Genomic DNA, 26331 nt, shown 5'->3' with positions numbered 1-26331 from the left:
TAACCTCCAACCTGGAAGTATTTGTCTGTCCCTTTTATTCTCGCTGGAGTTTTTTTCCCTCCCTTCCCTTCCCTTGCCTGCGTGTGGAGAGGAAATCACATGGCATGACTCGGCTCGTTGTGACTCTCGGTTCACAGAGCTCGTCGGATTGGTACCATTACAGAAGGGGGTTACTGATTCAAAAGCGATTAGGAAATCTCCTTCTCTCTCTCTCTCTCCCTCTCTCTTTCTTTCTTTCTTTCTTTCTTTCTTTCTCTTTATCCTTCCTTTCCTCTCTCTCTTTTCTGTCCTCCTGTTCCTGAGAGACTCATGTGACCCCCTTTACGCCGAATGCTACTTAACAGGCAGTGAGAGAGGAAAGGAGAGAACGAGAGATGATGAGGGTGTGAGAGAGAGAGATAGAGGGAGAGAAAAGAGTGTGAGAGAGAGGGAGGGAGAGACGTGAAAGAGAGAGGGTGGGAAACGGACAGACAGAGGAAAAAGGGAGAGGGAGCACTGGAGTGGGTATGGCCTGGGAGTCTCGGTCAGTCGGCCTGTGGGCTGCTGCTGCTGCTGCTGCTGCTGAGGAGCTGTGACTGTGCGCACGGCTCCGCTGGCTCTGGCATCGGACAGGGCAGGACGTAGAGTGGCTCTGGCTCGCTCCCTGGCTCGGGCGGCCCCAATGTTGGCGCGCCTCTCGCACCTCGGCACCATGCTTGCCTTGCGTGGCTCGGCAGGCGCCTACAAGAAGCTCGGCGACTGCCCCGACCCCGAGAATCCCCTTCCTCAGGTGGGTGGGTGGGTGTGTAAAGGGGGCTGTGGGTAGTGCTGGAGTACAGAGGTGACGTTTGTTTATCATGCTTGTGTGTTTGTTTGTTTGTCTTGTTTGTTTTATCAGTTGTTTAATTCCAGCGGTCTACGCTACTTTTGTGTCATATTGCTGCGTTGCAGAGGAGAGGGATATTGAACTGTACCGTGCTGCCTGCGTTTGTTTTGCCACTGTGCTATGAATTGACTTTTGTTGTTCTTCAGCGCCCGGGGGTGATGAGGCAAACACCCAATTTATCTTTCTCAATCTCAGACATCTGTGCTATTCATCTCAATCATCCCAAACCAGCATACTACACTTAAGACTACCTGTTTCAGTTGTCTCTCTACTCTGGAGGCCTGTTTCACATTGCCTACCTCTGTGTTGTGTTACTGCTGTGGTACCTGTTGATTTTAATTTCAGTGCCCATGTTAACAGATTATAGCATTCACCTATATTGCCTGCCATGCCACAAGCGTGTTAGGTGCAGCTCAAGCTGCATGTGAGGTAAACGGTTCAGCAGTTCAAAATCAATGTAGGAAGTACCTGTAGGCAGTAGGTGCACCAGAGTGGAATACACACTTCCAACCGAGCTGCAGCAGTTCAGTAACCAAACCACGAGGTAGGCAATGTCAAGCAGGCCTTACTCTCACTCCTTAGACCATCCTGCTACGTTCTACTGACCTGCCTCCCTTCTCTCATCCTGTCTCACTTCTCTATGCTCTTTAACTTTGTTTCTGAGGAGCAGAGAATCTCTGCTGACCTGTCTACCCTCCTGCCCTGTCTCACTTCTCTATGCTCTTTAACTCTGATTCAGAGGAACAAAGAATCTCTGCTGACCTGTCTACCCTCTTGCCCTGCCTCACACCTCTATACTCTTAACTCTGATTCTAATTTCATACCCCTCTCACTCCTCCAAATTGTCTCCCAATGGTCTCGCTCCTCTTTACTCGCTTTGCTCCTCCTCACCTGTCTCACCCATCTCACTGGTCTCACCCATCTCACCTGTCTCACCCATCTCACCTGTCTCACCCATCTCACTGGTCTCACCTGTCTCACCCATCTCACTGGTCTCACCCATCTCACCTGTCTCTCCCATCTCACCTGTCTCTCCCATCTCACCTGTCTCTCCCATCTCACCTGTCTCTCTCTCTCTCCCTCCGGCGGTGTGTGGCAGGTCACCCGTCAGATCCACGAGCATGAGCAGGAGAATGAGCTGCGGGAGCAGATGTCAGGGTACAAGCGCATGCGACGGCAGCACCAGAAGCAGCTCATTGCCCAGGAGAACAAACTCAAGACCGAGATGGACGAGCACCGGCTCAAGCTGCAGAAGGAGGTGGAGACGCAGGCCAACAACGCCTTCATTGAGCTGGAGAAGCTGGCCAAGAAGCATGTCATCCACACGGAGAAGGAGGTGAGCATGTGGGGAGTGGGGGGCTGTGGTTTGGGGCAGAGCAGTGAACCCTACTGGTGGCCCATGGCTACTACTACTGAAGTGTATAGACCGGTTTCAGGTCCCTAACAACCGCCGTTAAGGACGAACTCAGAGGACAAGCAAACCCAGAGCCGTATAGCAATACATTGAAAGAAAGACGCAAGATGCTTGAAAATCTTTAACTTTTGGCAGAGAAAAGCAGACTGAATTTCCCCTGTGTGGTACAGGAGACATCTAATTTTTTTGTGATGTGTCCGTTCAAAGCTAAAAATGTTTAAAACGGCAATAAAGTAGGCAGACCTAGGTGCTAGAACTAGACATTTGGATACGAAGCATGCATTATGAAGCTACAAAGTTATGCCACAAATGTTATCTCCATGCTCAAGAGGAAAAACTGAAATCATGTAGGCTAAATAACATAAGGTAACGTTAGTGACGTTAAGTGTTTTATCATATTCCTCAGCATATCATTTTAATAAGAGACTTATGATCCATACGTCAGAGTTAGCCTACGTTTCACGCAAATGACAAGATGCAGGTTAGCCTAAAGTTAAAGTTGACACTCCATTTGAGTTGTTTGTTTTAAGAAAGAAGACATGGGCTTGCAAGTAACGTTATTGCATAGGCCTACTATAAGGTAGCCTAGTTTAGCTAATCCGTCAGGCTACTTTCCTGTCAATTAACATCCAGCACAATGCATTTTGTGCATTGTATTTCAGCCAATCGTTCAATGTGTGGCCAGCAGCATAGCCTACTTTATCAAAGTTTATCCTCTGACCTCAGGGGGAAATGATTGTCCACCCCTGTCATTATGTAGCCTTTGAGTAGGTAATGTTATCACTTTAATCTTAATATAAACGAATTGTTTGTGCAGTCGAAGCCCTAACTTAACGTTAACATTAGCCTAAGCCTAACCTAACTGTTTAGCCTAAGCCTAACCTATATGTTTAGCCTACCTTCCGTAAAATCCGTTGCTTTTTCATAGGTAAATCCGCTACACCTCTAGATGAAAACAATCCAGACTCGGCTACACCGAAATATTTTGGCAATTTGTTTTTATTCTTCATCTTATCAAGTTCAGCCAGCTTGCTTTCTATGCGCTGTCAGTGTAAACAAACTAGTGCTTGTCCTCCGAGTTCGTTCTTGACTACGGTTGTTAGGGACCGGAAACCGGCTCAGTCTTGATCTCACTCAATCCTGAGTTGTCTTAGATTAAGTTATGTTAGGTTATGCCATATTGTCCAGTGATACTGTATGTAGGTGTGCCTTAGTTGGGTGTTGGGTAGGGGTTAGGTTGCCAAGAAGCACATCATCCTGACCACAAATGAGGATAGGGGTGGCACATAGCCTGGATGTTTCAGACTACAAGCTGACAGTCTTCAGATCCTGAGTTGTGTTGTGTTGTGTTGTGTTAGATCAGATAAGCTATGCCGTGCTGTCTAATGATGCTCTTATCAGTGATTAGATCCTGACTTTGGTGGGGTGGGGTAGCTGGAGAAGCCGGTCAACAAGCACGCCACCCACACTGAATAAAAGGTGAAGAGGTGTCGCGGCAGCATGGCATGCCGTCCAGTCACCTGAAAGGGTCAGGCCACAAGCTGGCATAGAGTTGGCAGCTCAGTTTAGGTTAGGTTCTTAGGTTTGGCCAGAGCCCTAGAGACAGATAATCTATCTATAAGGCTCTGGGTATGGCTATGTCACACTGTCTAATATGTAGGCCTAGATGTTCTTATTGAGTGTATTCACAGTTGTGTCCTCGTAGTCTAATGGTGTAGATCTATAATTGTGGTAGGTAGGTTTGGATGTCCCACGCTTTCTAATAATATGCAGATGAGAAAAAAGATCCCATTAGGTCACAACGACGCTTAATTTGCTGACTGTTGATCTGTGGAAGGAAAAAAAGTTTCTCTCTTTCCTCTCTGTGTCAACCGTGTTAATATCCCCAGGTTCATTTAAGCTAGTTAGTATTGCATTGCACTCCTGCATAGCAATACAGAGAGATGGTGGTGGTAGATTAAACCTTTCCACAGGGCTTCCTGTGAATACACTGCATGTATTTTCCATTTTTAATTCAGGAACTTTTGGATTCAAGGCAGAGCAGCCGGGGTCACCAGGAGTTCAAAATCATGCTTATTTTGTTACGCTCATTTTGCTCTGCAAATCCCCAGGGAAGACACAGATAAGTTAGGCTTCCACTGATGTTCAGTACCCTACAGTTCAAGTTTATTGCTGGCTAACTGATGTATTCTTAACCAGTTGCTAGGATGTGTTTATGTTCAGATGGGGTTTTCCTTGACAAGACAATGGATGTAGTACATGGTTTTTAGTGGTGGATCACTGGACTGGATGTGTATATGTTCAAAAAGTGTTTTCCTGAAGGAGGAGTCAAATCAATGGATGCACATGTTGTTTGGTTGTGGATCAGATGATGAGGTTCAGAGGGGGTCTTGCTTTCGTGAGTGCGGGCATCACCTATCAGTAGATGGCAGCTTGCAAAAGTGGGGCAGGCAGTGAGGCAAAAGTGATTGAGGTATCGTTGTTTACCACTGAGGGTAAGGGGAGCGAGTGAGCGAGCGGACAGGCGGGCGCACATTGGGGGCAGCTTGCTTTCACTAACAAGTCATCGCTAATGGATTTACCCAAGTCCTAGCCACTGTTTAAAACCCTCAGACATTGGATTTAAAGTTAATCATGTTAAAGCTTTGCCCAGTCTGCCAACTCATTCACAGACTTTGCCCTGTAATGTCTAATGATTTGACATCATTTTGAACAATAGACATATACTGACAGTCCTGTGCAAATAAACAAAATGTCAGATCCTTTACACAGTTTACAATGATAGTATATGAATTAGTCATAAAATATATATATTTTTTTTTTATGTTAAGTTTATCCTATATACAGCATTCAATAATACCCTTGTCTGACTGTGTTTGTGTGTGTCTGTGTGTGTCCGTGTGTGACCTATTTGCAGATGAAAACGGCTGCCGCTGACGAGAAGAAGTTCCAGCAGCAGATTGTGGCCCAGCAGAAGAAGGAGCTGACCACCTTCTTAGATAACCAGAAAAAGCAGTACAAACTCTGCAAGGAGAAGATTAAAGAGGTCTGCCAACACACACAGACACACACACACACACACACACACACACACACACACACACACACACACACACACACACACACACACACACACAGACATTAGCCTACACACACAGTCACACACCAGCCTGTCCCAGACCTCAACCAAGCCACTGTGTCCCTTAGTTCAGGGGAGCTGAGATTTCTCACCTAAAGTTTCCTAAAGCTGACTTTGTTGAATGTGCTGTATTATGTTTAATGTGGGAATGCAGTTTTGAACTCCGCTCGTAGCATTCAGTCTGATCTCCATTATACCAGCTTAGCATTAGCAGCTTAGCACACAGTATCATCAGCTGGTGATTCTGGAGAATGATTTACACTTCTATCACTGCAGCCCTACAGAAGTTCACCGATCAGTGGCCTCTCACAAACTTGCTGCAGTCTTTTTATGTGTAGAAATTACATACAGAAAGGGCCTATTACATACAGAAAGGGCCTATTCCGTGGGTGGCTGATGCCCTAACTGACATGCTTTTAATGGGGGAAACGTACATTTATGGGCCAGCCAAACCAGTTTGACTTCCTGTCCTCTGTGGTTGTTTTGCTTATGGAATCCTGTCAGTTACAGCTCCGACACACCCTAACTGCCCACGTCTTAAACAGAAAATGTGCATTTCTGTCCTGGCTGAAAGTCCTTTTGTTCCTTGCCCCAAGCTCAAGCTAGTCCCAGTCACCCTTAAAATGCACAATACACTTTTTAAGCAAAGAAATATGCCGTTTGCATTTATTTTTTACACCCATGAAGTCATTACATTTCTTTGTGATTATGTTAAGGTTCAAGTACAAGCTCGGCTGTCTGTAAAGCACTTTGAAACATATTCTTATGTTATAGCATTACAGAAATATAATTGAATTTCATTGAATTTATGTCCCTGTGGTGACTGTGTTGCTTTGTCTGTACCCACCACCTCCTCTTCCATTGACAGATGCAGTAGTAATGTATTAGCTGTATTGCTGTAAGTTGCTTTGGATAAAACCATCAAATGAATTAATGTAAATGTTTTGCAGGAGATGAATGAGGACCACAGCACTCCCAAGAAGGAGAAGCAGGAGCGTCTGTCCAAACACAAGGAGAACATCCAACACTCCCAGGCCGAAGAGGAGGCACACCTGCTCAACCAGCAGAGGGTCTACTACGACAGGAACTGCCGCGCCTTCAAGCGCAAGATCATGACCAAGAGGCACGAGATGGAGCAGGAGCAGATAAGAGAGGTGAGGCAGGAGGAGAGATGGAGGACGCCTCTGCTTTATATGAGGGGATCAAGGTTCAGGTTCAACTTGGGCACCTGTACATGTTCAAACACCCAAAGACCTATTGTTGTGTTGTGGCAGGCATCATATAAATCAAACTTAATTGAATTGAGAGTGTAGGAGAGGATGAGGATGAGCAGAAAGAGGAGAAGGCCTCTTTTTTATAGGGCTTGTTTTTTTTAAGTGTCTGACGTGTTGTTTTGGATGAAATCAGACAGAAAAAAAATACTAATATGGAGCACTAATATGGAGATGTACCTAATTGACACTTCCATCCCTCGTTCTAATTCTGTGGTGACAAGCCTCTAGGATCTTGATTGCCCTCATACAGTGCAGTATGATTGTGCACCACAACCATACAAACATGTTGTTTTTAAATGTGCAAAGAGAAACAAACGGGGGAAACCGGGCAGGTAATGTGCAAACTAACAATGTATAAGAAAGTAATTGGTTATTGTAATCAGTGCGGCTCAAGTGAAGGGGAGCTGCACTTTCTCAGGTTTGCCCGTTTCAGATAAGCTGCTTAAAGAGTAAGTAATGCAACAATGCGCTAAGCCCCAGGTCTGTGCCGTTAATCTACAGCAGAACTCGGGAAGTCTTAATAGGTCTGATGCCTCTCACGGGCATCTGACCAAAACCTATCCGCACACCTACGTCAGTAGCCACACAAGCTTTGTCTTCCCTTTACAATTACTTTACTGTAAAAAAGTGTACACGTGTGTGCGTGTGTATAGATAGATAGATAGATTGATTGATTGATTGATTGATTGATTGATGTGTATATATAGCCCACTGATTGATGTGTGTATATATAGCCCACACACAAACAAACACACCTCAGTAGATGCGTTCTAGTCCTTTGTTGCTTTAAAAGTGCTATGCTTCATTTGAAGAGGTTGTTCTATGTTCTGCTATTAGCATTACATCAGTGGTGAACACAAGATGGCTAAGTTAGTTGTTCACAGCACAGTGAAGGCATGCATGACATCAGGTCTGAGGGAGACCCGTGACTTTGACACACAACCAGTATCTTTGTACGACAGGATTATTATTGAAAGACGACTTTATTTTTCAACTCTGTCTGATAGACATATTTCTATAGAGCTGCACAGTCCCGCCCACAGCCAAAATGCGGTTAGGTGCCGGATGTAAGATTCCCATTCATTTGTCCCATTGACGTTTGGAAAAATCCATATCTAAAGAGTTTTACAGCATGTCTTAGGCTAACCAGCTACGGCATAACTCATAAGCTTACAACATATCATTTCGAGTAAAAAAAAGAAGAGAAATCCAAAAAAAGTACAATACATATTTTCATTTCCGAGCGAAGGAACTACTCATTCCATAAACCACCGCGCCTCACTGAATAATATAGGCAAAATCGGTGCGATTTATTTTGCCATTTCCAACCGGCGACAGCACGCGAACCCTTTCCTCCAAACAGTGATTTTTATATAGTGAATGTGCAGTTAAAGCAGTTATTTCAGGAGTAATCGTGTAAATAATAGTGTTTTGATATTGAATTTTATATTTATCATTGTGTATTTTATATTGTGTGTGTGTGTGAAAGCGGTTAAAGTGCGTATGTCAGGTTAAAAAACATTTTTGACAAATGAAGGGACATGAAGCAAGATAGTAGTGAGTAGTGATTTTTCTTGATAAATCAACCTTAAATACAATAGAACAATATTTACAGTTATAACTGAATTTATGAACATTCCAGACACAGTGATGACCTCGTATGTATCATGGCTTCAAAATGGCAGTTGTGTCATTTGCCATCACGTGTGATGTATAAACCCCAATCCTTGTTGAAACAAGTACCAATATTCGTCAAGAAAGTTTTTAATCACATTAAGATTTTCGCCATAGGCAGTAAAAGACTCCGCCATCTTTGTCAATATTTTTCGCTAAGAAAGTTTCAAACTATGACCATAACGGCCTTTCCACCAATCAGAGGCATCACTGTGGGATTGTTCAGGATTGTGGGTAATGAAGTACTTATCCAAGAGATCGCGAATAAAAAGCATTTATCTCAAAACAAGGTTAGTGCCCCATGAACTCTTGGTGTCTATAGGAGCATATACAATCGCTTAGTACAGCTGTAGCTGGTTTTAAGTCTACCACATGCAGTAAGTTTTTATGGCTTATACCGCAATTGTCAATGGAGAAATTGCATTGAATTTTTACATCCGGCATCGGCTGTGGGCGGGACTGTGCAGCTCTATTTCATCTACCACTCATCAGCTGTACAGCTGAAAATTATTCGTTGAATATTTTCTGATGTAAAAAAGAAATCCACTGTATGCATGTTTCACAGGAGCATAGCCAAATCAGAGCTCAACTCATGTTTCCATAAAATTAAATTTACAGTCCTTGAACCTGGTGGACCATTGTTGATATTTAAGCTGAACAGCCAGTCAAATCCAGTCTTCTATACCAGCGGTCCCCAACCACCGGGCCGCGGGACATTCCTAACCGGGCCGTAGCCTACGACATGAGTTTAAAAATGCATGCAAACTAAACTAAATTTAATTTAATTCCCAATAATGTCACGTTTTTACATGGCATAGGCCTATATGCAGTTGTTTGATTGCACGCATGTTTGCATTTTGCAAGGTCTATTTTCTTACGTCTGTCTGTCCTGCCTTCAACACTTTTACATATTGCCTTCAGCGATGCGCAGCCTCAGGTCAGCTCACTTCACTTGATCAGTTCTTGGCGAACGGTAGTGTCACACGAAGTTAGCTAAACTGCTAGAATGAGCAACAAAAAACAAGCATCTTTAGCAGGTCACTGGCCAGAGTGTTTGAGTTGAGAGAGCCGCTGCAGAGATTTCTTACAGAAAAAAAGTCACCGTTAGCTGCACATTTTAGTGATGAGGACTGGGTGTCAAAACTTGCTTACCTGTGTGACATATTTGGGTTGCTTAATGACCTCAACCTGTCACTCCAGGGGAGAATGACGACTGTCTTTAAACTGGCAGATAAAGTCGCTGCATTTAAAGCCAAGCTTGATTTGTGGGGACGACGAGTGGACCGGGGTGTATTTGATATGTTCCAAACAGTAGTGGGGGTTTTGGGAGAGACTAAGGCAGGGCCCTTTCTCTCGCAGCTGGTGCTCGATCACCTTGTTGCACTTTCAAATGAGTTTGAGCGTTACTTCCCATCCTCCAAAGATCCACGGCAAACCAATGAGGGTCCCCTCCCCACACCCACTACCCCCACCCCCCCCCCCCCCCACCCCACCGGTCCGTGAAAAAAAAATAGGAATCAAACCGGTCCATGGTACATAAAAGGTTGGGGACCCCTGTTCTATACTACTGATATGTTAATTGACTAGAACAGTATACAGCTCAGTCCAATCCATAATTATTCCACACACATAGGATGGGTAACTATAGTTAGTGTACTGGATTATATTGGAGGACTACACCTACAAGTACATTTCCCTTATTAACCACTTTTTGACCTGTGTGTGTGCGCGCGCCACAGGAGCTAAACAAGAAGAAGACTCAGAAGGAGATGGAGCACGCCATGTTGATCCGTCACGATGAGTCCACACAGGAACTAGAGCACCGGCAGCTCAAGGCCCTGCAGAAGCTGCGCATGGATCTGATCCGCCAGCAGCACCAGCGAGAACTCGAGAACCAGATCGAGTACAACAACCGCCGCGAACGTGAGCTTCACCGCAAGCATGTTCTCGAGCTCCGGCAGCAGCCCAAGAACCTCAAGGTGAGTCTCAACGGCGAACGTGTTACGGTTGGTTAATTCAGTACTGTCGTGGAAGTGATGAGGGAAAGAAACTTGACCCCTCTAGCTTAGATTTCAGGGTCATGTGTTGTGCAGGTATATTGTACTGTCAGTCAGCACAGTAGAAGCTAAAGCCCAAGACTTGTCCTCCTCCTCCTTCTCAAACCACTCAATAATCACTTATTGCGCAGGTTATCTACCTATATCCTTTGAAATAATTTATCAGGGAGACAGATATGGAATTTCCAATTACAGAGCCTAGGATGGACACATATATATATATATATATATATATATCAGACTATCTATTAGTGTACAGTAAACGATAGCTAGAAGTTTTTGATAAATATTAAAGGACATATGCATTAAGATTGCAGTTATGAATTATAAAGTAAACATTCCATAGAACCCCCCCCCCCCTCCCCACACACAAACACACACACTTACATATGTATACATTCTTGTGTAGTCTCATTTCTTAGGTAGATACTTTCAAGTCCTTGTTCTTGTTCAGAGTGTTCTAATTCAACCTTTAAAATTGTTACACTTTGTTTGAACACTTCTCCAGGTGTTGGAGATGCAGATTAAGAAACAGTTCCAGGACACGTGCAAAGTCCAGACTAAGCAGTACAAGGCCCTTCGGCACCACCAGCTGGAGGTGACCCCCAAGAGCGAGCACAAAGCAGTGCTCAAGGCGCTCAAGGACGAGCAGACGCGCAAACTGGCCATCCTGGCCGAGCAGTATGAGCAGAGCATCAACGAAATGATGGCGTCGCAAGCGGTAAGGAAACAGTTCACTTTTCAGTCCTTTATCGCCAGACCCTGAGTCCATTCAGACCCAGCATACAACACAGACACTAAGCATGCATTAAAAAAAGAAAGCCCTGCCACATCTTGGAAAAGACACTTATACCAGTGTGTCTACAGCGGTCAGTTCAGTTCAACAGTTCATCACTAACTGCCAAGTGAAGAGTCCAGATTTAGAAAGAGAGGGAAAGAGCCTATTAATAAGTTATTTTCTTCATAGTTCAGCTGTTCTTTCAAACTAATGGAGACACATTATAAATTAAATTTAGCTTATATCTCAGTTAACCTGACATTTATTTGCTTCAGGACTAATTAGCTAATAAAGTACTCTACTGGAACTCGTAATGAAGTATTGAAGCAACTTTAATAATTAAACCAGTGCTTTATATCTGTACAACAATGAGTGACACAGCAGAGGTGCTCGTGGCCAAAGGGTAATGACCTTAATAATTAACGTGTACATTTCAGTCTCTGGAGTGTCATTGTCAGTTCATGAGACTGCTATGATGACTCTGTGGGGTGTGTAGGTGTGTGTTTGTTTGTATATTTGACATCCATGACCGTGTGTGTGGATGTTTGATGTCTATATTTATATCTGTGGTGACTGTATGAAGAGGATATGGCCTCCTTTCAAAACAAATCAGTCATCTCCTGGAGAGTATGTGTTTTTGATGACTGATTCTAATGTGTGTGTGTGTGTGTGTTGCAGCTGCGTCTGGACGAGGCTCAGGAGGCAGAGTGCCAGGCTCTGAGGCACCAGCTCCAGCAGGAGATGGAGTTGCTCAACGCCTACCAGAGCAAGATCAAGATGCAGACCGAGGCCCAGCACGAACGCGAGCAGCAGAAATTAGAGCAGAAGGTGTCACTGCGCAGAGCCCATCTGGAGCAGAAGGTATGACACACATACACACACAGAGCAAAAACACTTCCTTGATACACACACTACTCCCATCACACACTCCGCAAGCACACACACTGCTCCCGACACACACATACAGCACACACCCTCAACAAAGACACACACACACTTCCTCAATATACATACTTAAGACAAACAAGCATTCACATTCACACACTTTCGCTGTAAGGCTGATGTGAAATCCTCTTTTCTGCATGACAATCCCTTTTTATGGTCATGCAATTCATGTGTGGAGTCATTGTGTGGACTTGCACGTACCTGATTTAGTCATTTTCTCTGGTCATTGTCCATTTACGTGTCTAAGCCCAGAACATGCAAAAGCACACGTAATATTCCTTGGCTAATAACTGAACAAATTCTGATGTACAAGTAATTTACTATTTCTGCTTATTTTGCTAGTCTTATCCTTTCAGTTTGCACACACAGAGTTGAAGTTTACAAGCCAGCTAGGTGTCAGGCAGGGGTGCCCCTCTATTTTGAAAGTTTTCTTAATACCATACTGAGGGGTGAAGGTAATATCTTGCAAGTTACTCTGGATAATAATGTCCCTTAAAGGTATACTATGCAGGTTTAGGTATTTTTGGTGAGTGTAGAGCTCCCTCTAGAGTTGCAATGTATTTATACAGTATGTAACTCTGCTATTGTAAATAGCAAACTTCTCGCAACTTAGCCCCCTTGTACACAATGCAAATGCTTTTGTTGTGGAGGTGAAGGATTAACAACAGACAAAAGATCTCCAAAGAGCAATATCTACTGACAAGGTAATGTTTCACGATTCTCACGAGATTTGGCGGGGCACCGCTCTTGGAAGTTGCATGGCTGGTTTTCTCGCTACGTCTATGCTATATAGCTTTGCAAGGTGAATGATTCGCCCATTACAAGTTCGTTTACCATCAAATTGGTAAAGGTGAAAATCTTGCATAGTGTGCCTTTAAATAAACAAATAAATGGTGTAACATGTTTGGCATGACTTAATCTCTGGATGCATTGTTTCAGATTGAAGAGGAGCTGGCCTCCCTTCAAAAGGAGAGAACTGATCGCATCAAGCACCTGCTGGAGAGGCAGGAGAGAGAGATTGACACATTTGATATGGAGAGCGTCCGTCTCGGCGTTGGAAACCTTGGTGCTTTAGACTATCCCAAGGACGATTACAGATGAGACCAGACTCTGCCACAATCCCCTCCTCTTTTCCAGTAGGATGACTGGTTGGTTAATGTTAACAACGTACTTTTTTTTTGGTGGTTGTTGTTTTTGCTACTGACATCACTTTCGGACGAGTGCCTGTACTGTCCTGCACCACACCATCAGGGCCCTCCTTGTCATGCCACAAGATAAATGCTGGATGACTCCCATAGTTGTTGTTTCTTACGAAAAACAGAAGAAAAAAGAAAAAAAGTTTTAAAAAATTTGAAAGAAAAAAAGAATGTCAGTGTTCAGTGTTTCTCGTGCAATGATATCACATTTAGTGCAAAACAAAGAAAATGAGAGATCAAGCAATACAGAGTAATTTGGTGTTACAACAAAAAAAAAGAAATCACACTTTCTACTTTCTGTCAGTCTGTGCTAAGCAAAGCAGAGCATCAAGACTCCTGCAATGCAGCCTTATCCTCACACCACTCAAATCTGTATTTGCTATTTATTCACCTGGATAAACAAACAAACAAACATTTTTACAAGGGGTTGGGCAATTTGATAGGTTTGAATATAAAGTGTACATATTGATAGATGCATCTATGACTTCCGGGGCGAAGGGGTGGGATTTGTTGCATCTCCGCTGTACGACATAATTTTTCTGCGTTTGCAGTTAAAATGTGAAACAAACCATATGTGAATCCCCACTCCCGAGTAGCACAAAGGGCTGAGGTGAGGGACAGTGTATTTTGTGTATAGATGGATTTATGGAGAGCTTTGACTTATTTTCCTATTGTATTTTATCTGGTGTTGAAATCGATTTTTTTAAAAGGACTGATGATTCTCTTCTTCCTCCCTCCCCTACCCCTCCACATCTGCATTCAGTATTTGAAGTTGAATCATCAATGGAATCTTCACTTGAAATTCCATCGGAATCAGTTGTTTTTTCTTCTTCTTTGCTTTAACCTCATTCTCAAGCTGTGTATTTTCTTACGATTAAAATCTGATCGGTAAAAAAAAAAATGCTTTTATTGCATGCACTTTAAATTTGTTTTCAGGTTAAGAGAAGCATGAATCTGTCAGAGCTTTTAATTATATTTGTAAATAAAGTGCTCACCCACAGAAAGTGTTTCAAAGCTTGATTGTATTGGTGTTCTTTTAATACATTCCTTTATAGTACCAGCAATTCAATTGCCAAAGGAAGTTCTCAATTGTTCTTTCAGAACAGTTACAAACTACTGGAGTACACAAAATGTCAATAAACAAAAGCTTTTTTCCATGATGCAATGAAATTAGCTAACTGAATGAATCTGATGCTTGACAGTAATGGAAGAATGGCACGCCCAGAAGAGAAAGGCAGAATATTTTAGGTCATGGGATACACATGTCTAAGCGGTCTGTTGGAAGTGCTCTTTGTTGGAGGGGCTCTTTCTTGTGTTTACTTTCCAGCCAGCTGCTCATACAGTTTTGGAACATAGTCATCCCATTCAGCCTGGTAGCAGGAGCCGGCGACAGGGTCTCCCAGGCCGTACTTCTTGCGGAAGGCCTGGAGCTTGAATTTGCCGCGGTTATCGCCGCAGCGGTTGGTCAGCACAGCCTCAGAGCAGCTGAGTTCACCCGACTGCTCGTAAACCAGCCACACATAGCGATGGAGACCTGTAGAACAAGACCATCTGATGACTCAGACACAACTACACAATGCATATTTACAGGCTACCAACTTGCATCTTGTCATCTCAATTTTATGTCTAGTCTAGAAACCACTGATTGACAAGGGCCTTAGTTTATATCCATATTACCATTGGAACAAACTCAGAAATATGCCTACTGTAAGAGCCATTTGTGGTGGCCTGCCATTTGTTTTCCACCCAAACACTGGCCTTGTACTCTGGTACAAGCATCGCCATGAAAGCATTGTCTACTCTGGTACACTCTAGTGGTCAGGTCCGGTACTGAAGAGCTTTAGGAGCGTTCCTGCTCTATTTTGGAACGTTGTGGTGCACAGTCATGCAATTGGCTGCCATTTCATTTATGACTACCTGATGCTTCATACATCTACAATATCCATGGGGAATATATGCAGAAAACATAGGATAGGACACTGCTATGTGAGTTTCACTTACCAGTTCCTTTTGGGGGACCAGATCCAACATAGTCAGACATAACACACCCACTTCCAATATCATTTCCTTTCATGTTGACCACAAGAAAATGATGCCACTCCCTATAATTTAAAGAGAATATACATTATATTGAATAGAACACCATTACACAAACGCCCTCTCAACATTACATTTAGGTGTAGCATTAGACATACCTGAACTTGGGGTCTTTTCTGCTTGGGGCATCTGGGTCGGTCATGGCCAACGTGTATAGTTTACCAGGATCGCAGCCATTCCATTCAATTGATGTGGGTCGATTTTGGACCTAGAAGGTAAAATTACATTACGTTAGCCTGACCCGGTCTGCTGAATGGACACCCGTTGTAAGCATTGAATGATGGACAAAACGGCAAAGGCTACCTACCTACTGTACAGAGTGATTTGTATTAGTGTAATCGTTGTACTCTTGACACTATATGGGTATGCCGTGCTTTAATTAGGTTACAGCAGGCATCGAGAAAATTCCAGCTAACTGAAGTTAATCTGTTAAAAAGTTAAACAATACAATCTGCACCAGGCCTCTCGTTTCTCCACTTTACGTGTAAACGAGCTCAATGCATGTAGGCTACATTTTCCACATGCACCCATATTTGCTAACTCATAGTCAGACACTTATTGTAGTGGTAAGTTGCACGCTGTACTGCAACCATGTGATGTGTTGTGAATGAGCTGGATAGCTATGCTAGCTTCAAAACTAACGTGACAGTTAACATTGAAACAGTGTATGATTAAAATGCTAACAAATCGGGCAATTAAGTTAATCCTGAGTATTGATATTCTAGCTAATATTCACGCAGTTCTTTTGCATGCCAATGCAGTTTATGTTAAATGTTCCAAGTTAGCATTAGCTACAACCTGAGTAGGCGTGAGGACTTTTCCCAGTTCATCTAGTTCGAGAGACCCATACTTCACGACGAGAACTTCTGCTGGTTTCTCTTCGACTTCAGTCAGAGCAAGATCTCCGGTCCACTGACTTAAGTCCACCGGCATTTTAACAGTTCGTTGTCTCCGGTAAATAACACAAGTCTGCTCTTAAATCTACGGAGCTCAGGAAAGCACAAAATAATGACCGTCAGATGAACCAACCACTGTTTTCGGGTTCAGTTGGTCGCTCTGTTTTAGACCTTTTTGATTGGCCAGACTCTATATCAATCAGAACATCAGCAAATAAGATGCTCAGATGCCTGTCTTCCCCTAATGGAGCAGCTGTCAAACTGTCTGCCAGACAGTTCAGTTAATTTTGTTCAGGCCCATAGATATAGGGAGGGAAAGTGAAAACCAGCGCCCCAAGTGGTTGCGTTCCTATCGAAGAGCAGCTCCAATGTTAAGTCCCATAGACCTATTTTTTAAAAAATACTGTGAAGCCAAATCAGCGATTTTATCCACCAAAAATATTTTTCAGTGTCTATACAGTAATAATCTTCTAACTGTGAAAATGTCAGACCCTATTTTGCCTTATTTAAAAAAAATCGAAATTGCTCCTTTTGTTTCATAAACGAACTACAAAAAAGCCACGTGACTTTACCCTTCGACGTTACTCAAGGTAGCATGGTTTGTTTATTAGCCTGGTTAGCATTGCCACTTAACACTTACTGCCAGCTCTTCATGTGAGAAGAAGCACAACACCAGTTATCAAGACATAAAGGTTATCACCACGCGGTTTACATCACCTTCTGTTATTACAAAAATATGTAAGCCAGTTAAGCAAATTGCCGTATTGATCAGTTAGAGATTAAGCGCCCAAACCTGTGATGTCACATGCAACTGTAGTTTGTTATCACCATGTTACGACAAAAACTCAAAACAATTCAACTGATCCTAAAAATAAGGTATGACCACTTGAAGCAATAGAGGTGACCCCAGTGCCTAACATATGGAAGGCATTAAATCAAGATCCCAATGTGCACCGAGATATATCTTTTCAAAAAAAAAATCCCATCCCCTCCGCTAAACTCTAGGAACGCAACCACTAGATGGCGATGAGATTACTTTCCCTCCCTATATACACTAGATCAGGGGTTCCCAAAGTGGGGGAAAAATTATGACTGGATAAGATCACCATTCACTGTAACCACCGCAAGTCAACTGTCAGCCGGCATGGAGGACGCACTGGTTGAGCTGTCATGTGACCGCGCTTTAAAGACAGATTTTAATAAGACGCTTGCTGAGTTCTGGATTTCAGTCGAGAGGGAATATCCACAGCTATCCAAGGCCGCGATGGACGTAGGGGAGACCGGGGCTGGTTGGAACACTTTTCACTCTCGGTTATATTTCTCCGTCTTACAATGCGTTGAAATGGTCAAATTGTTATTAACTGAAAGCTTGGGATCTCAGTTACAAAATGTATACATTCAATGTCAACAAATGATCCCTTGTTTTGAGTTATATATGATTAAAGTGGTGTTGTGCACGTGTTCCAACCTGCCCCATGCACGGGGTTGGTTGGCACATGTAGTCGGGGTTGGTTGGAACACCTATGTTATAGTCCTTTGCAGTACTCCTTTTGCTTTTGTTTGAAGTGCTCATCTATATCACTACCTGTAGGGCTTTGCTGATTTCTTTTCTGTGTGTTTTTCTTCAGTAGGGCCCACCGTCAAGACTAATTTGGTCCCTACCGAATTTTTTTTTACTTCAAATGTTTAGAAATGTCTGAAATGCTTCCAAATGTAAAACTATGTTCAGTAATTACAATAACAATGTTAAAATAAAGATTGATGATGTTTTTATGTGTAAAATACAAAGTTTATAGATTTGTCACAAAATAGCCATAGAGAATGTATGTGCCAACCAACCCCAAAATCAGTGTGCCAACCTGCCCCGCCCACATTAGGTCAAACTTTTTTGCACCAATGCTGTTAGCCTGCTAATATCGGTCACCTCTGGTTTTTAAACTTCATTTTAAATTATAGATGAGTCCCCTAGCAATCAATTATAATGAATATTTTTTATATATCCCTAACTATTACCCTTCTAGGATGTATTTAGTGGGAGGTGCATATTCTAAGTTTTGACACTACAAAATCAAAAAGTTGTTCTCACCTAAAGGGTTAATGACCTGGAGACCAGTTACATACGTGAGTTTACTCTACTCAATAAGGCCGTCAGTTTAGTGTTGGAATTTTGTTGCAGCTCCCTCTAGTAGCCTGGATATTAACAGTGTCTCAACCTGCCCTTGTTCCAACCAGCCCCGGTCTCCCCTACTGACGCCGTTCTTTGCACTGACATATATTAAAAACAAATACAGATCACGTCTAAATGTGGAGGATGATCTCCGTGTGGCCGTCTCCACAATTAAACCAGGAATGGACTTGCTGTGTTCCGCGCATAGCGCGCATCCATCTCATTAGATGAGATTAACGCTGAAACGTAGTTGACAAAATGTAAATTTGCGCAGCAACAATGTATATGTTTACAACAGTTTGTGGATATTACCCTGACTGAGATATTCTTCTGTTAAAGCAACACCAAATAATTTTTTGTACATTAAAATATTGTTTCCAAAATCATCAAGTCGTAACAGGGTGAACGGCACTTCTGCATTCTCTTCGCGACCCTCTATCGGCTATAACCACTCTATGCAAGTTTGCCAGATCGGGTAGCGGATCTGTAGTTCGATGGAATGAGACATAAGAAACTACAAATTTGACTTGCTTCTGATGTCGCAATACATTATACTTTCATAAAATCATGCAACGTACTCTTGCTTTGGTGTTGCTTTAAAATGGAAATTAAAGTAATGTTTCAAAGTTAAGTTTGCACATGACAGCAATAATGTGCACTCATGGATATTATTTTTTGACTAATGTATTCTGCTTTTATCATATAGTAAAGTTCTATATGTAAAATCATAACTGGCTGCTCTGTTCTTTTGTGTTGTCGTTAAGCCCGTGTTTGGATAAGCCTAGTGCGTACGGCCAGTGCGCACATTTTATTTTATTTTTTGAGTCACATCCAGGGATAGTGGGGGTCGCCAGTCTCTGGCACGGTTATTTTGGGGGTCGCGGGTTGAAAAGTTTGGGAACCCCTGCACTAGATGTCGCCTTGACTACTGCTGTTCATTGGAACCAGAGCCCGTCTATGGAGAGCCTCCCCACTCTCTATTAATCCCATACAAACCGAATTTGGCTGCAGTTCACCAGAGTTCACCTAGATGGCGATCACGGGCGAGTCCAAAATACATGGGGTCCTATGGAGCTACATGGCTACATTTATTGTTTTCACCTATTTAACAACTGAAACCCTCAGATTTTATTTTATTTTTTGCAAAATGGATATGGATTATCAATCAAAAGTGAAATAATCTGGGAGTCATGTCCTTTCGTTTTCTTACAGGTTGGGTCGTTGTTGCCCATAACACGCTAGCATTGATGCTATGCTATGCTATGATCATGCTAATGAATGACGTCATTGACACGTTTGAAAGGCTTTTTAAAACAATTAAGTGACTTTTTCAATTAAGAAAAAATATAATACTCAACCAAGTGTATTGTCTTTGCCTCCCCTTTCGAATACAATATTCAAATTATATCCTGAGAAAAGTGGATTTTGAGGGGTACAGCTCCATAGACCTCCATTCATTCTGGACTCGCCCGCGAGCGCCCCTAGATGCAGTACCACACCGGAAGCGTTCCGAGAGTGAAGGTTCTCCCCTTATTAGACATTCTCTGTTGGAACGAATGCATCAATCGAGACGCCATCTTGCTTCAGTGATCCACTCCTCTATAATGCATTAGCGTCAATCTGGGCAAAGATCTAGCGAAAATAAAATCACCATAAATCGTCAAAATCTCAAGCAATTATCTAGTTTTTTGGGTTGTTCCAACTGACAGGCATGTATTTATGGTTGAGTCTAGAGAAAACTAAGCTTAAGACGATAATAAAGATACATTTTACCCGTCTAGCCCCATAGACTCCCATTCATTCTGCACTAGCTAGCGGCGGCCCCTATAGGAACAATGAGTAAACTGCAACCAGGTTCGATACAATGAAAGTAAACAGGCTCTTCGTAGACAGGGTCTGGTTGAGGCCACATACCCCTCGTCTCGTTTACTCATATAAGTTGTAATCTCACCAGAAGTTGCTGTAGATCTGTAGAACATTTACCTCTGCTACTACATAGGCTACGCCAGTCGTTACTTTTATAATCATGGGTCAGTGCCATGGGCAAACGAGATGTAGCTGAATTCATAAATGACAAAGCCATGAGAAAGGTGGTTTTCTTACGTTTCAACAACAAAGAAGCCGATCTGCCATCATTGTGAGAAGTTCCCAAATTTGTCGCTAATCGCTAAAAAGGTTTTCTATCGCTGGGGATGGCCAAACGTCGCTAAATAGGTAACGCTGACAATACAGGAGAACTAGTTTAGCGCTTCAGATCCCTGTACCAAGATGGCGGCGGTGTTGACGCATGCTGGGAAGCAGAAGGCGACATCTAGTGTAGCCTATATATCTATGGTTCAGGCCGACGAGTTCAACTGTAATGCTTAATTGTGGAATTGCTCAGTTTTGCAAGAATACGGGATCTGTGTAAAGCACATAAAATGTGGTTGTATCAATCTACTATCATACTTTTTAAGCTGTGATTTTGGTGTGCTTTCTGTCTTTTAGGCCTAGGCCTGTTAGACAATAGGACAATTTTGTCTGTTTTAACAACGTGCTACATTTAGGCCAAATGCAGAGGAGCAGAGGCAGAGCTGTTGCATTAAAGCAGCGTTTCTCAAACTGTGGGGAGACATGCCAGGTGGGGCGCGAACTGACGTGAAAAACAGGAGTTTTTTTTTATTTTTTATTTTTTATCTGTAGCCCCAGGTAGCACCCGATGCGCAATGGACGCACAGTGTTATTCATAGGGAAGCGCTCGTGTCAAGGAAGCTTGGTTAATCCCGACCTGAATGAGATTTTGAACGAGGTTGTGAGAGTGGTGAATTTCATCAAGACCCGGCCCTTAAAAGCGTGTCTATTCTCCGCACTTTGTGAGGAGATGGGAGCTGACCAAAAGGCTGTACTGTTTCACAGCGAGGCAAGGTGGCTTTCCCAAGGTAAAGTGCTGTCGCGCGTGTTTGAGCTCCCACTCGCCTTGGAGGAAGAGTGCATGTTTGAATCTGCAAGCACGTTCACTAATGAACATTTCTTGACGAAGCTGGCTTATCTTAGCGATATATTTGGAAAGCTCAATGCGTTAAATCTCCAGTTACAAGGCAAAGACAAGCCTATATATGTCTTCTGAAGGCTTAAACAGAGCCCAGCCAAAAACTCTAATAAAATTTGTATCAACTTTGAGGGACAGCTATGACCATGCAGGATTATCCAGACCAAATTTTTGATTTTGTTACATACTATTCCTATTTATGTACCAGCATGCAAAATTTGAGCCTTCTACATGGTTTAGTTCTTGCGCTGTGGGCTTGTGAACTTTGACAAAAAAAAGAGGCCGAACAAAATCGACACCCCCCTCCCCCTGTGAAACTGGCTGTATCTTGGAAAGTATTGATCTTACATAAGAGTAATTTTACAGTGTGTCTCCTGGGTAACATAGGTACACCTGGTAATTTTTTCAGAATTTTTTGAGACCTAAGTGCGTGGGCCCTGGTTGAACTGACATGGAATGACCCAAATGCAACATCACAATCGCTGACTGCACCTTTAAATGAACCGTATGTAAGATTGTGGCCAAAACTGGTACTGCAATCACTTTCAAATCACTGTAGAGCGGTGTATCCCCTCCCCCTCCCCCCTGACTGGCAGAGCTGGCAACCCGGATGCTGAAATAGGCCTACTACTGACTTCGTGATTAGTAGATAGGTGGAGGGTGGCGCATCAGGCCAAAACAAAACATCAACATCAGTTGAGGGGCTGCAACTTCACTTTTTAAATGACAATATCCTGGCCAGACTGTTGTCAGTGATATAAGTATTTGAAATGAACATTATTTCTTAATGTCTACTGACATATCAGGGCCATTTTATGATGAATTGAAATGCATTTCTTACATACGGTTCCTTTAAAGGTAAACTATGCAGTATTGGCAATTTCCTTACTGTTTTCTCGGTTTTTGCTTTTTTTTTCGCTGGCTCTGTCATGAAGAATGTCTGAGAAACTCCATCGCTACATTTTTCTAGCCGGTGCCTGGCGTGTATGTGTATTTGAATGTAAAGCAATTCGTCACACATTATACTTCCTGACACTGAGGCCGCCGGCCCGCCGGCCCACAGTTGCAAGGGTGGTTTTTCCGCTCACAGGCGCTAGGGGGAAGCGAGACGGCCACCATTCAACCCTGAAAAAGTCATATAACCATTCCAATGACTCTGAAGCTGTTAAATGAAGGTAATTTAAGCTAAAAAACCTGCATAGTGTGCCTTTAATGTAGCCTTGCCAAAATTGGTTCACACATTATTTTTTTTCCTACATGAAATAAAATCACTGCCTTATGTGTGCCTTAGCTAGTGGAACACATGACAAAGTCATTAAATGGGTTGCTCCTCTGAAACATCACAGGCTAAACAAAAGCAATTCATCAATTGGGCCTCTGAGGAGCTTGTCAAACAAGAAAAGCCAGACATTGGGGGGTCCACACAGAATGCAAAGAGTATTGGTCAGGTTTGATCTGAAAGCACTGGCAATAGCCTGCAAAAAATGTCTTTCTATTATTTTTTCACACAAACTCGAGTCACAGACTAGACCACTTGGAGGTGCTTTACAATGTGAAGATGTGATAATTAATAATCAGACTCATGATTTACTATTAAAAGATTTTTAGTCATATAACTGCTTAAATCCAGCTTGCTCTAAAACAAATAAAAATGTGCAAATGCTGCAAGATAATGATAGACAACCAGTGTGAACCAAGTTAGACTTATAATGTTTAAAAACTTAGAAGCTTAGAATTGAAGTGTTTTTTCTTAATTAAAGGGACACCAGGCAAGCCTGATGCTTTTTCTCTACGAAACTCCCCCTCGCTCGGTCTGAAGATCTTTTCCTTTTCTTTGCGTCTTCCGTCAAGGATTTTCGCTGCTTCTTCACTGGCTCTGCCATTATACACACGTTTGCAACAATCTCTAGCGTTTCGTTAGCCTGCCTCTGTGCTGTAAACTGATCCTGCTTCGGTCGGCGGGTAGGATACACCAAACTTGCAAGTGGGATATTCTTCCTACAGGCAGTAGGGGCGGGCGAGAGAGCCTTCATTCGCCCCGTAATGAGTCATTTAACCATATACCGACTTACGAAGATGATTAATTAACACGAAAACATTGCCTGGTGTCCCTTTAAAAGCATACATTGTTTTTGCTAGAATAACCTGTTATGATTTTGCTTAAATTTAGAGAGTGTTTTTCTTAAACATAAAAGAAAGTTTGCTTATAAAACTTAGTGTTTTGCTCAGACTTAAGGAATATTTACTTGAAACATAAAATGTGTTTGCTTAGATATAAAAAGGTTGTGTTAGAATTAAAGTGTGTTATGCTAAATGAGGTGTGCTTTGAACAAAATGTAAAGACAGAATATAATAACATAATGTACCAGCTGTAAGAAACTGTTTGTCAGCAAAACAAAAAGCTGACTGGCAACTAAACAAAAAAAAAAAAAAAAAAAAAGCAGAACCAATATTTCATGGCAAGACATAATACCAAACTTGGACATGTTCGGCCTGACCGAGAGGGGTATAAAAAGAGAACGGCCCCTTGTTCAGGGTTCTTTGTTCTTTTTCATTTTTCGTCAGGTCGAGCTGCAGAGACTTAGACACAGTCTTTCTTTGTATTTTTTTATTTGTATTTAATAAAAGTTAAAATCCTAACCGATCTAAACTTGCATGTGGATAATCCTGAAAACAATTATGCCAAGGAATTCATTGCACTAATCGATACTTTCTCCCTAACACAGCATATAACAAGGGCCAACACACTCTCTCGGCCTCGACCTTGTTATCACAAAGGGTCTCGATTTCTCTACAGCTGTTAAAGACCTGGCCTTATCTAATCATTTCTGCGTGTTCTTTGATGTGTCTATGTCCCCACACACTCAAAACACAGCTATGATGGTAAAAAGGAGAATCATAAATGATCAGACAAGTGCTCTCTTTGAGCAAGCACTTTCACTAAAGTAAAGTCAACTGTCAGACTCTGTAGAAGACTTATTTGATCAATTTAATGCAAAAATGGCAAACATTATGGATGACATTGCTCCATTACAATTCAAGAAAGTTAAGGACAGACAGAAAGCACCATGGAGGCAAAATCCAGCAGTTGAACTTCTAAAAAGAGAGTGTAGGAAGACTGAAAGAAAATGGCATGAATACAAACTTCAGATCCATTATGAAATCCATAAAGAGATGCTCCGCACATATAACTCTGAAATATGCAAAGCAAGACAGTCTTTCTTTTCTAACATTATCAATAGAAGTTCAAATAACACTCGTATTCTATTTTCAACTGTTCATCTAACTCTAACAAATCCCCCCTCACAATTAACGCCTGAACTTCTCTCAACTAATAAATGCAATGAGTTTTCATCTTTTTTAAAAGGTAAAATTGAGAAAATCAGACTCAACATATCTGCTCAATTACTAATTCAACAACCTCAACTTCCAGCAACAAACAGAGGGAAACTTAACTTGATGTCAGAGTTCAGCTTGATAGACTACGAAACACTTGAAAAAAACGTTAAAGAATCTCAGCTCTTCCACATGTGTCTTAGACACTCTGCCTACCAATTTCTTCAAAACTGTTTTTCACCTTATAGCGGCAGATGTCCTTCAAATTGTAAATGTATCACTGCTGTCTGGCACTTTTCCTAAGTCACTGAAAACAGGTGTTGTAAAGCCACTTCTCAAGAAGAATAACCTGGATGCCTCCATGCTAAACAATTACAGGCCCATATCCAATCTACCTTTTATTGGCAAAATTATTGAAAAAGTAGTCTTTAATCAATTAACCACCTTCCTAACATCAAATGGGTATTTTGATTACTTTCAGTCTGGTTTCCGGGCAAATCACAGCACTGAAACAGCTCTCATTAAAGTTTCCAATGACATAAGCCTCAACACAGATAAGGTAAAACATTAGTCCTAGTGCTACTGGACCTTAGTGCAGCATTTGACACTGTTTATCACAATATTTTACTATACAGACTAGAACACTAGGTTGGATTTACAGGCATAGTTATTAGCTGGCTAAAATCATATCTACAAGAAAGGAGCTTCTTTGTTGCCATCGGAAACTCTACCTCAACACTAACGTCCTTGACCTGTGGTGTTCCCCAGGGGTCGATCTTGGGGCCACTATTATTCAACCTCTATATGCTCCCACTTGGACAAAGCATCCAAAATAATTTGATTTCATATCATAGCTATGCAGATGACACAATAAATTTACTTAGCTCTGTCACCAAACGACTATGGTCCTCTTGAATCTATGTGTCATTGTATAGAACAAATCAACACCTGGATGTCTCAAAATTTTCTTCAGCTGAACAAAGAAAAAACTGAAGTAATTATATTTGGTAAAAAGGAGGAAAGACTTAGGGTTGCCACTCTCCTTGACACAAAAGGGTTGAAGGCAAAGGATACTGTTAAAAATCTTGGTGTGTTAATTGACAGTGATCTAAATTTCAACAGCCACATGAAAGCGATAACTAAATCAGCTTTTTACCACCTCAAAAATATTGCCAAACTCAGAGGGCTGATGTCAAAACATGACTCATTCATGCATTTATCTCCAGCAGGGTTGATTACTGCTATGGACTGTTCACAGGCCTTCTAAAAAAGACTATTAAACAGCTTCAGGTGATACAAAATGCAGCAGCTAGGATTCTAACAAAAACTAAAAGAACTGACCACATTACTCCAATTCTTAAATCCTTGCACTGGCTTCCAGTAAGTCACAGAATCGACTTTAAAGCACTATTGCTTGTTTATAAATCAGTAAATGGAGCAGGATCTAAATACCTGTCAGACATGC

At 42.2% G+C, this 26331-nt stretch overlaps 2 protein-coding genes across 8 annotated transcripts in view; one reads left to right on the top strand and one right to left on the bottom strand.

Moving 5' to 3' along the window:
• taok3a (TAO kinase 3a) overlaps nt 1-14360 on the top strand; it is a 73987-nt gene extending 59627 nt beyond the window's left edge. For all 7 annotated transcript variants that reach the window (XM_076271145.1, XM_076271141.1, XM_076271147.1 and 4 more), the window contains 7 exons: nt 1965-2201; nt 5197-5325; nt 6369-6572; nt 10106-10345; nt 10932-11144; nt 11880-12062; nt 13086-14360. In XM_076271145.1, coding sequence (XP_076127260.1) covers nt 1965-2201; nt 5197-5325; nt 6369-6572; nt 10106-10345; nt 10932-11144; nt 11880-12062; nt 13086-13247 — 1368 coding nt within the window. In that variant the 3' untranslated portion in view covers nt 13248-14360. The remainder of the gene's footprint in view (nt 1-1964; nt 2202-5196; nt 5326-6368; nt 6573-10105; nt 10346-10931; nt 11145-11879; nt 12063-13085) is intronic.
• Nucleotides 14348-16590, bottom strand: pebp1 (phosphatidylethanolamine binding protein 1). Its single transcript, XM_076271149.1, has 4 exons — nt 16238-16590; nt 15538-15647; nt 15344-15444; nt 14348-14876 (listed from the first exon to the last, which is right to left on the bottom strand). Exons 1-4 carry the CDS (start codon nt 16370-16372, stop codon nt 14659-14661), a joined length of 564 nt encoding a protein of 187 aa, XP_076127264.1. The 5' UTR covers nt 16373-16590; the 3' UTR covers nt 14348-14658.
• Between the last annotated feature and the right edge of the window lie 9741 nt (nt 16591-26331).

This window comes from Alosa pseudoharengus, unplaced genomic scaffold, assembly GCF_046254945.1.
Source record: "Alosa pseudoharengus isolate Yale_2024_CS ecotype anadromous, Long Island Sound unplaced genomic scaffold, YU_APseudo_1.1 YU_APseudo_1.1_scf_6, whole genome shotgun sequence".
NCBI classification, from domain to species: Eukaryota; Metazoa; Chordata; class Actinopteri; order Clupeiformes; family Clupeidae; genus Alosa; species Alosa pseudoharengus.
The sequence above is the reverse complement of the archived record's forward strand: the minus strand, read 5'-3'. Positions and strand labels throughout refer to the sequence as shown.

Excerpts from the sequence above, each read along its gene's own strand:
- pebp1 (XM_076271149.1), bottom strand. The coding sequence starts at position 16,372 with ATGCCGGTGGACTTAAGTCAGTGGACCGGAGATCTTGCTCTGACTGAA. Across the intron at positions 15,648-16,237 it reads AAGTCCTCACGCCTACTCAG|GTCCAAAATCGACCCACATC; the intron begins GTTGTAGCTAAT and ends TTTACCTTCTAG. Across the intron at positions 14,877-15,343 it reads TGGTCCCCCAAAAGGAACTG|GTCTCCATCGCTATGTGTGG; the intron begins GTAAGTGAAACT and ends CTTGTTCTACAG.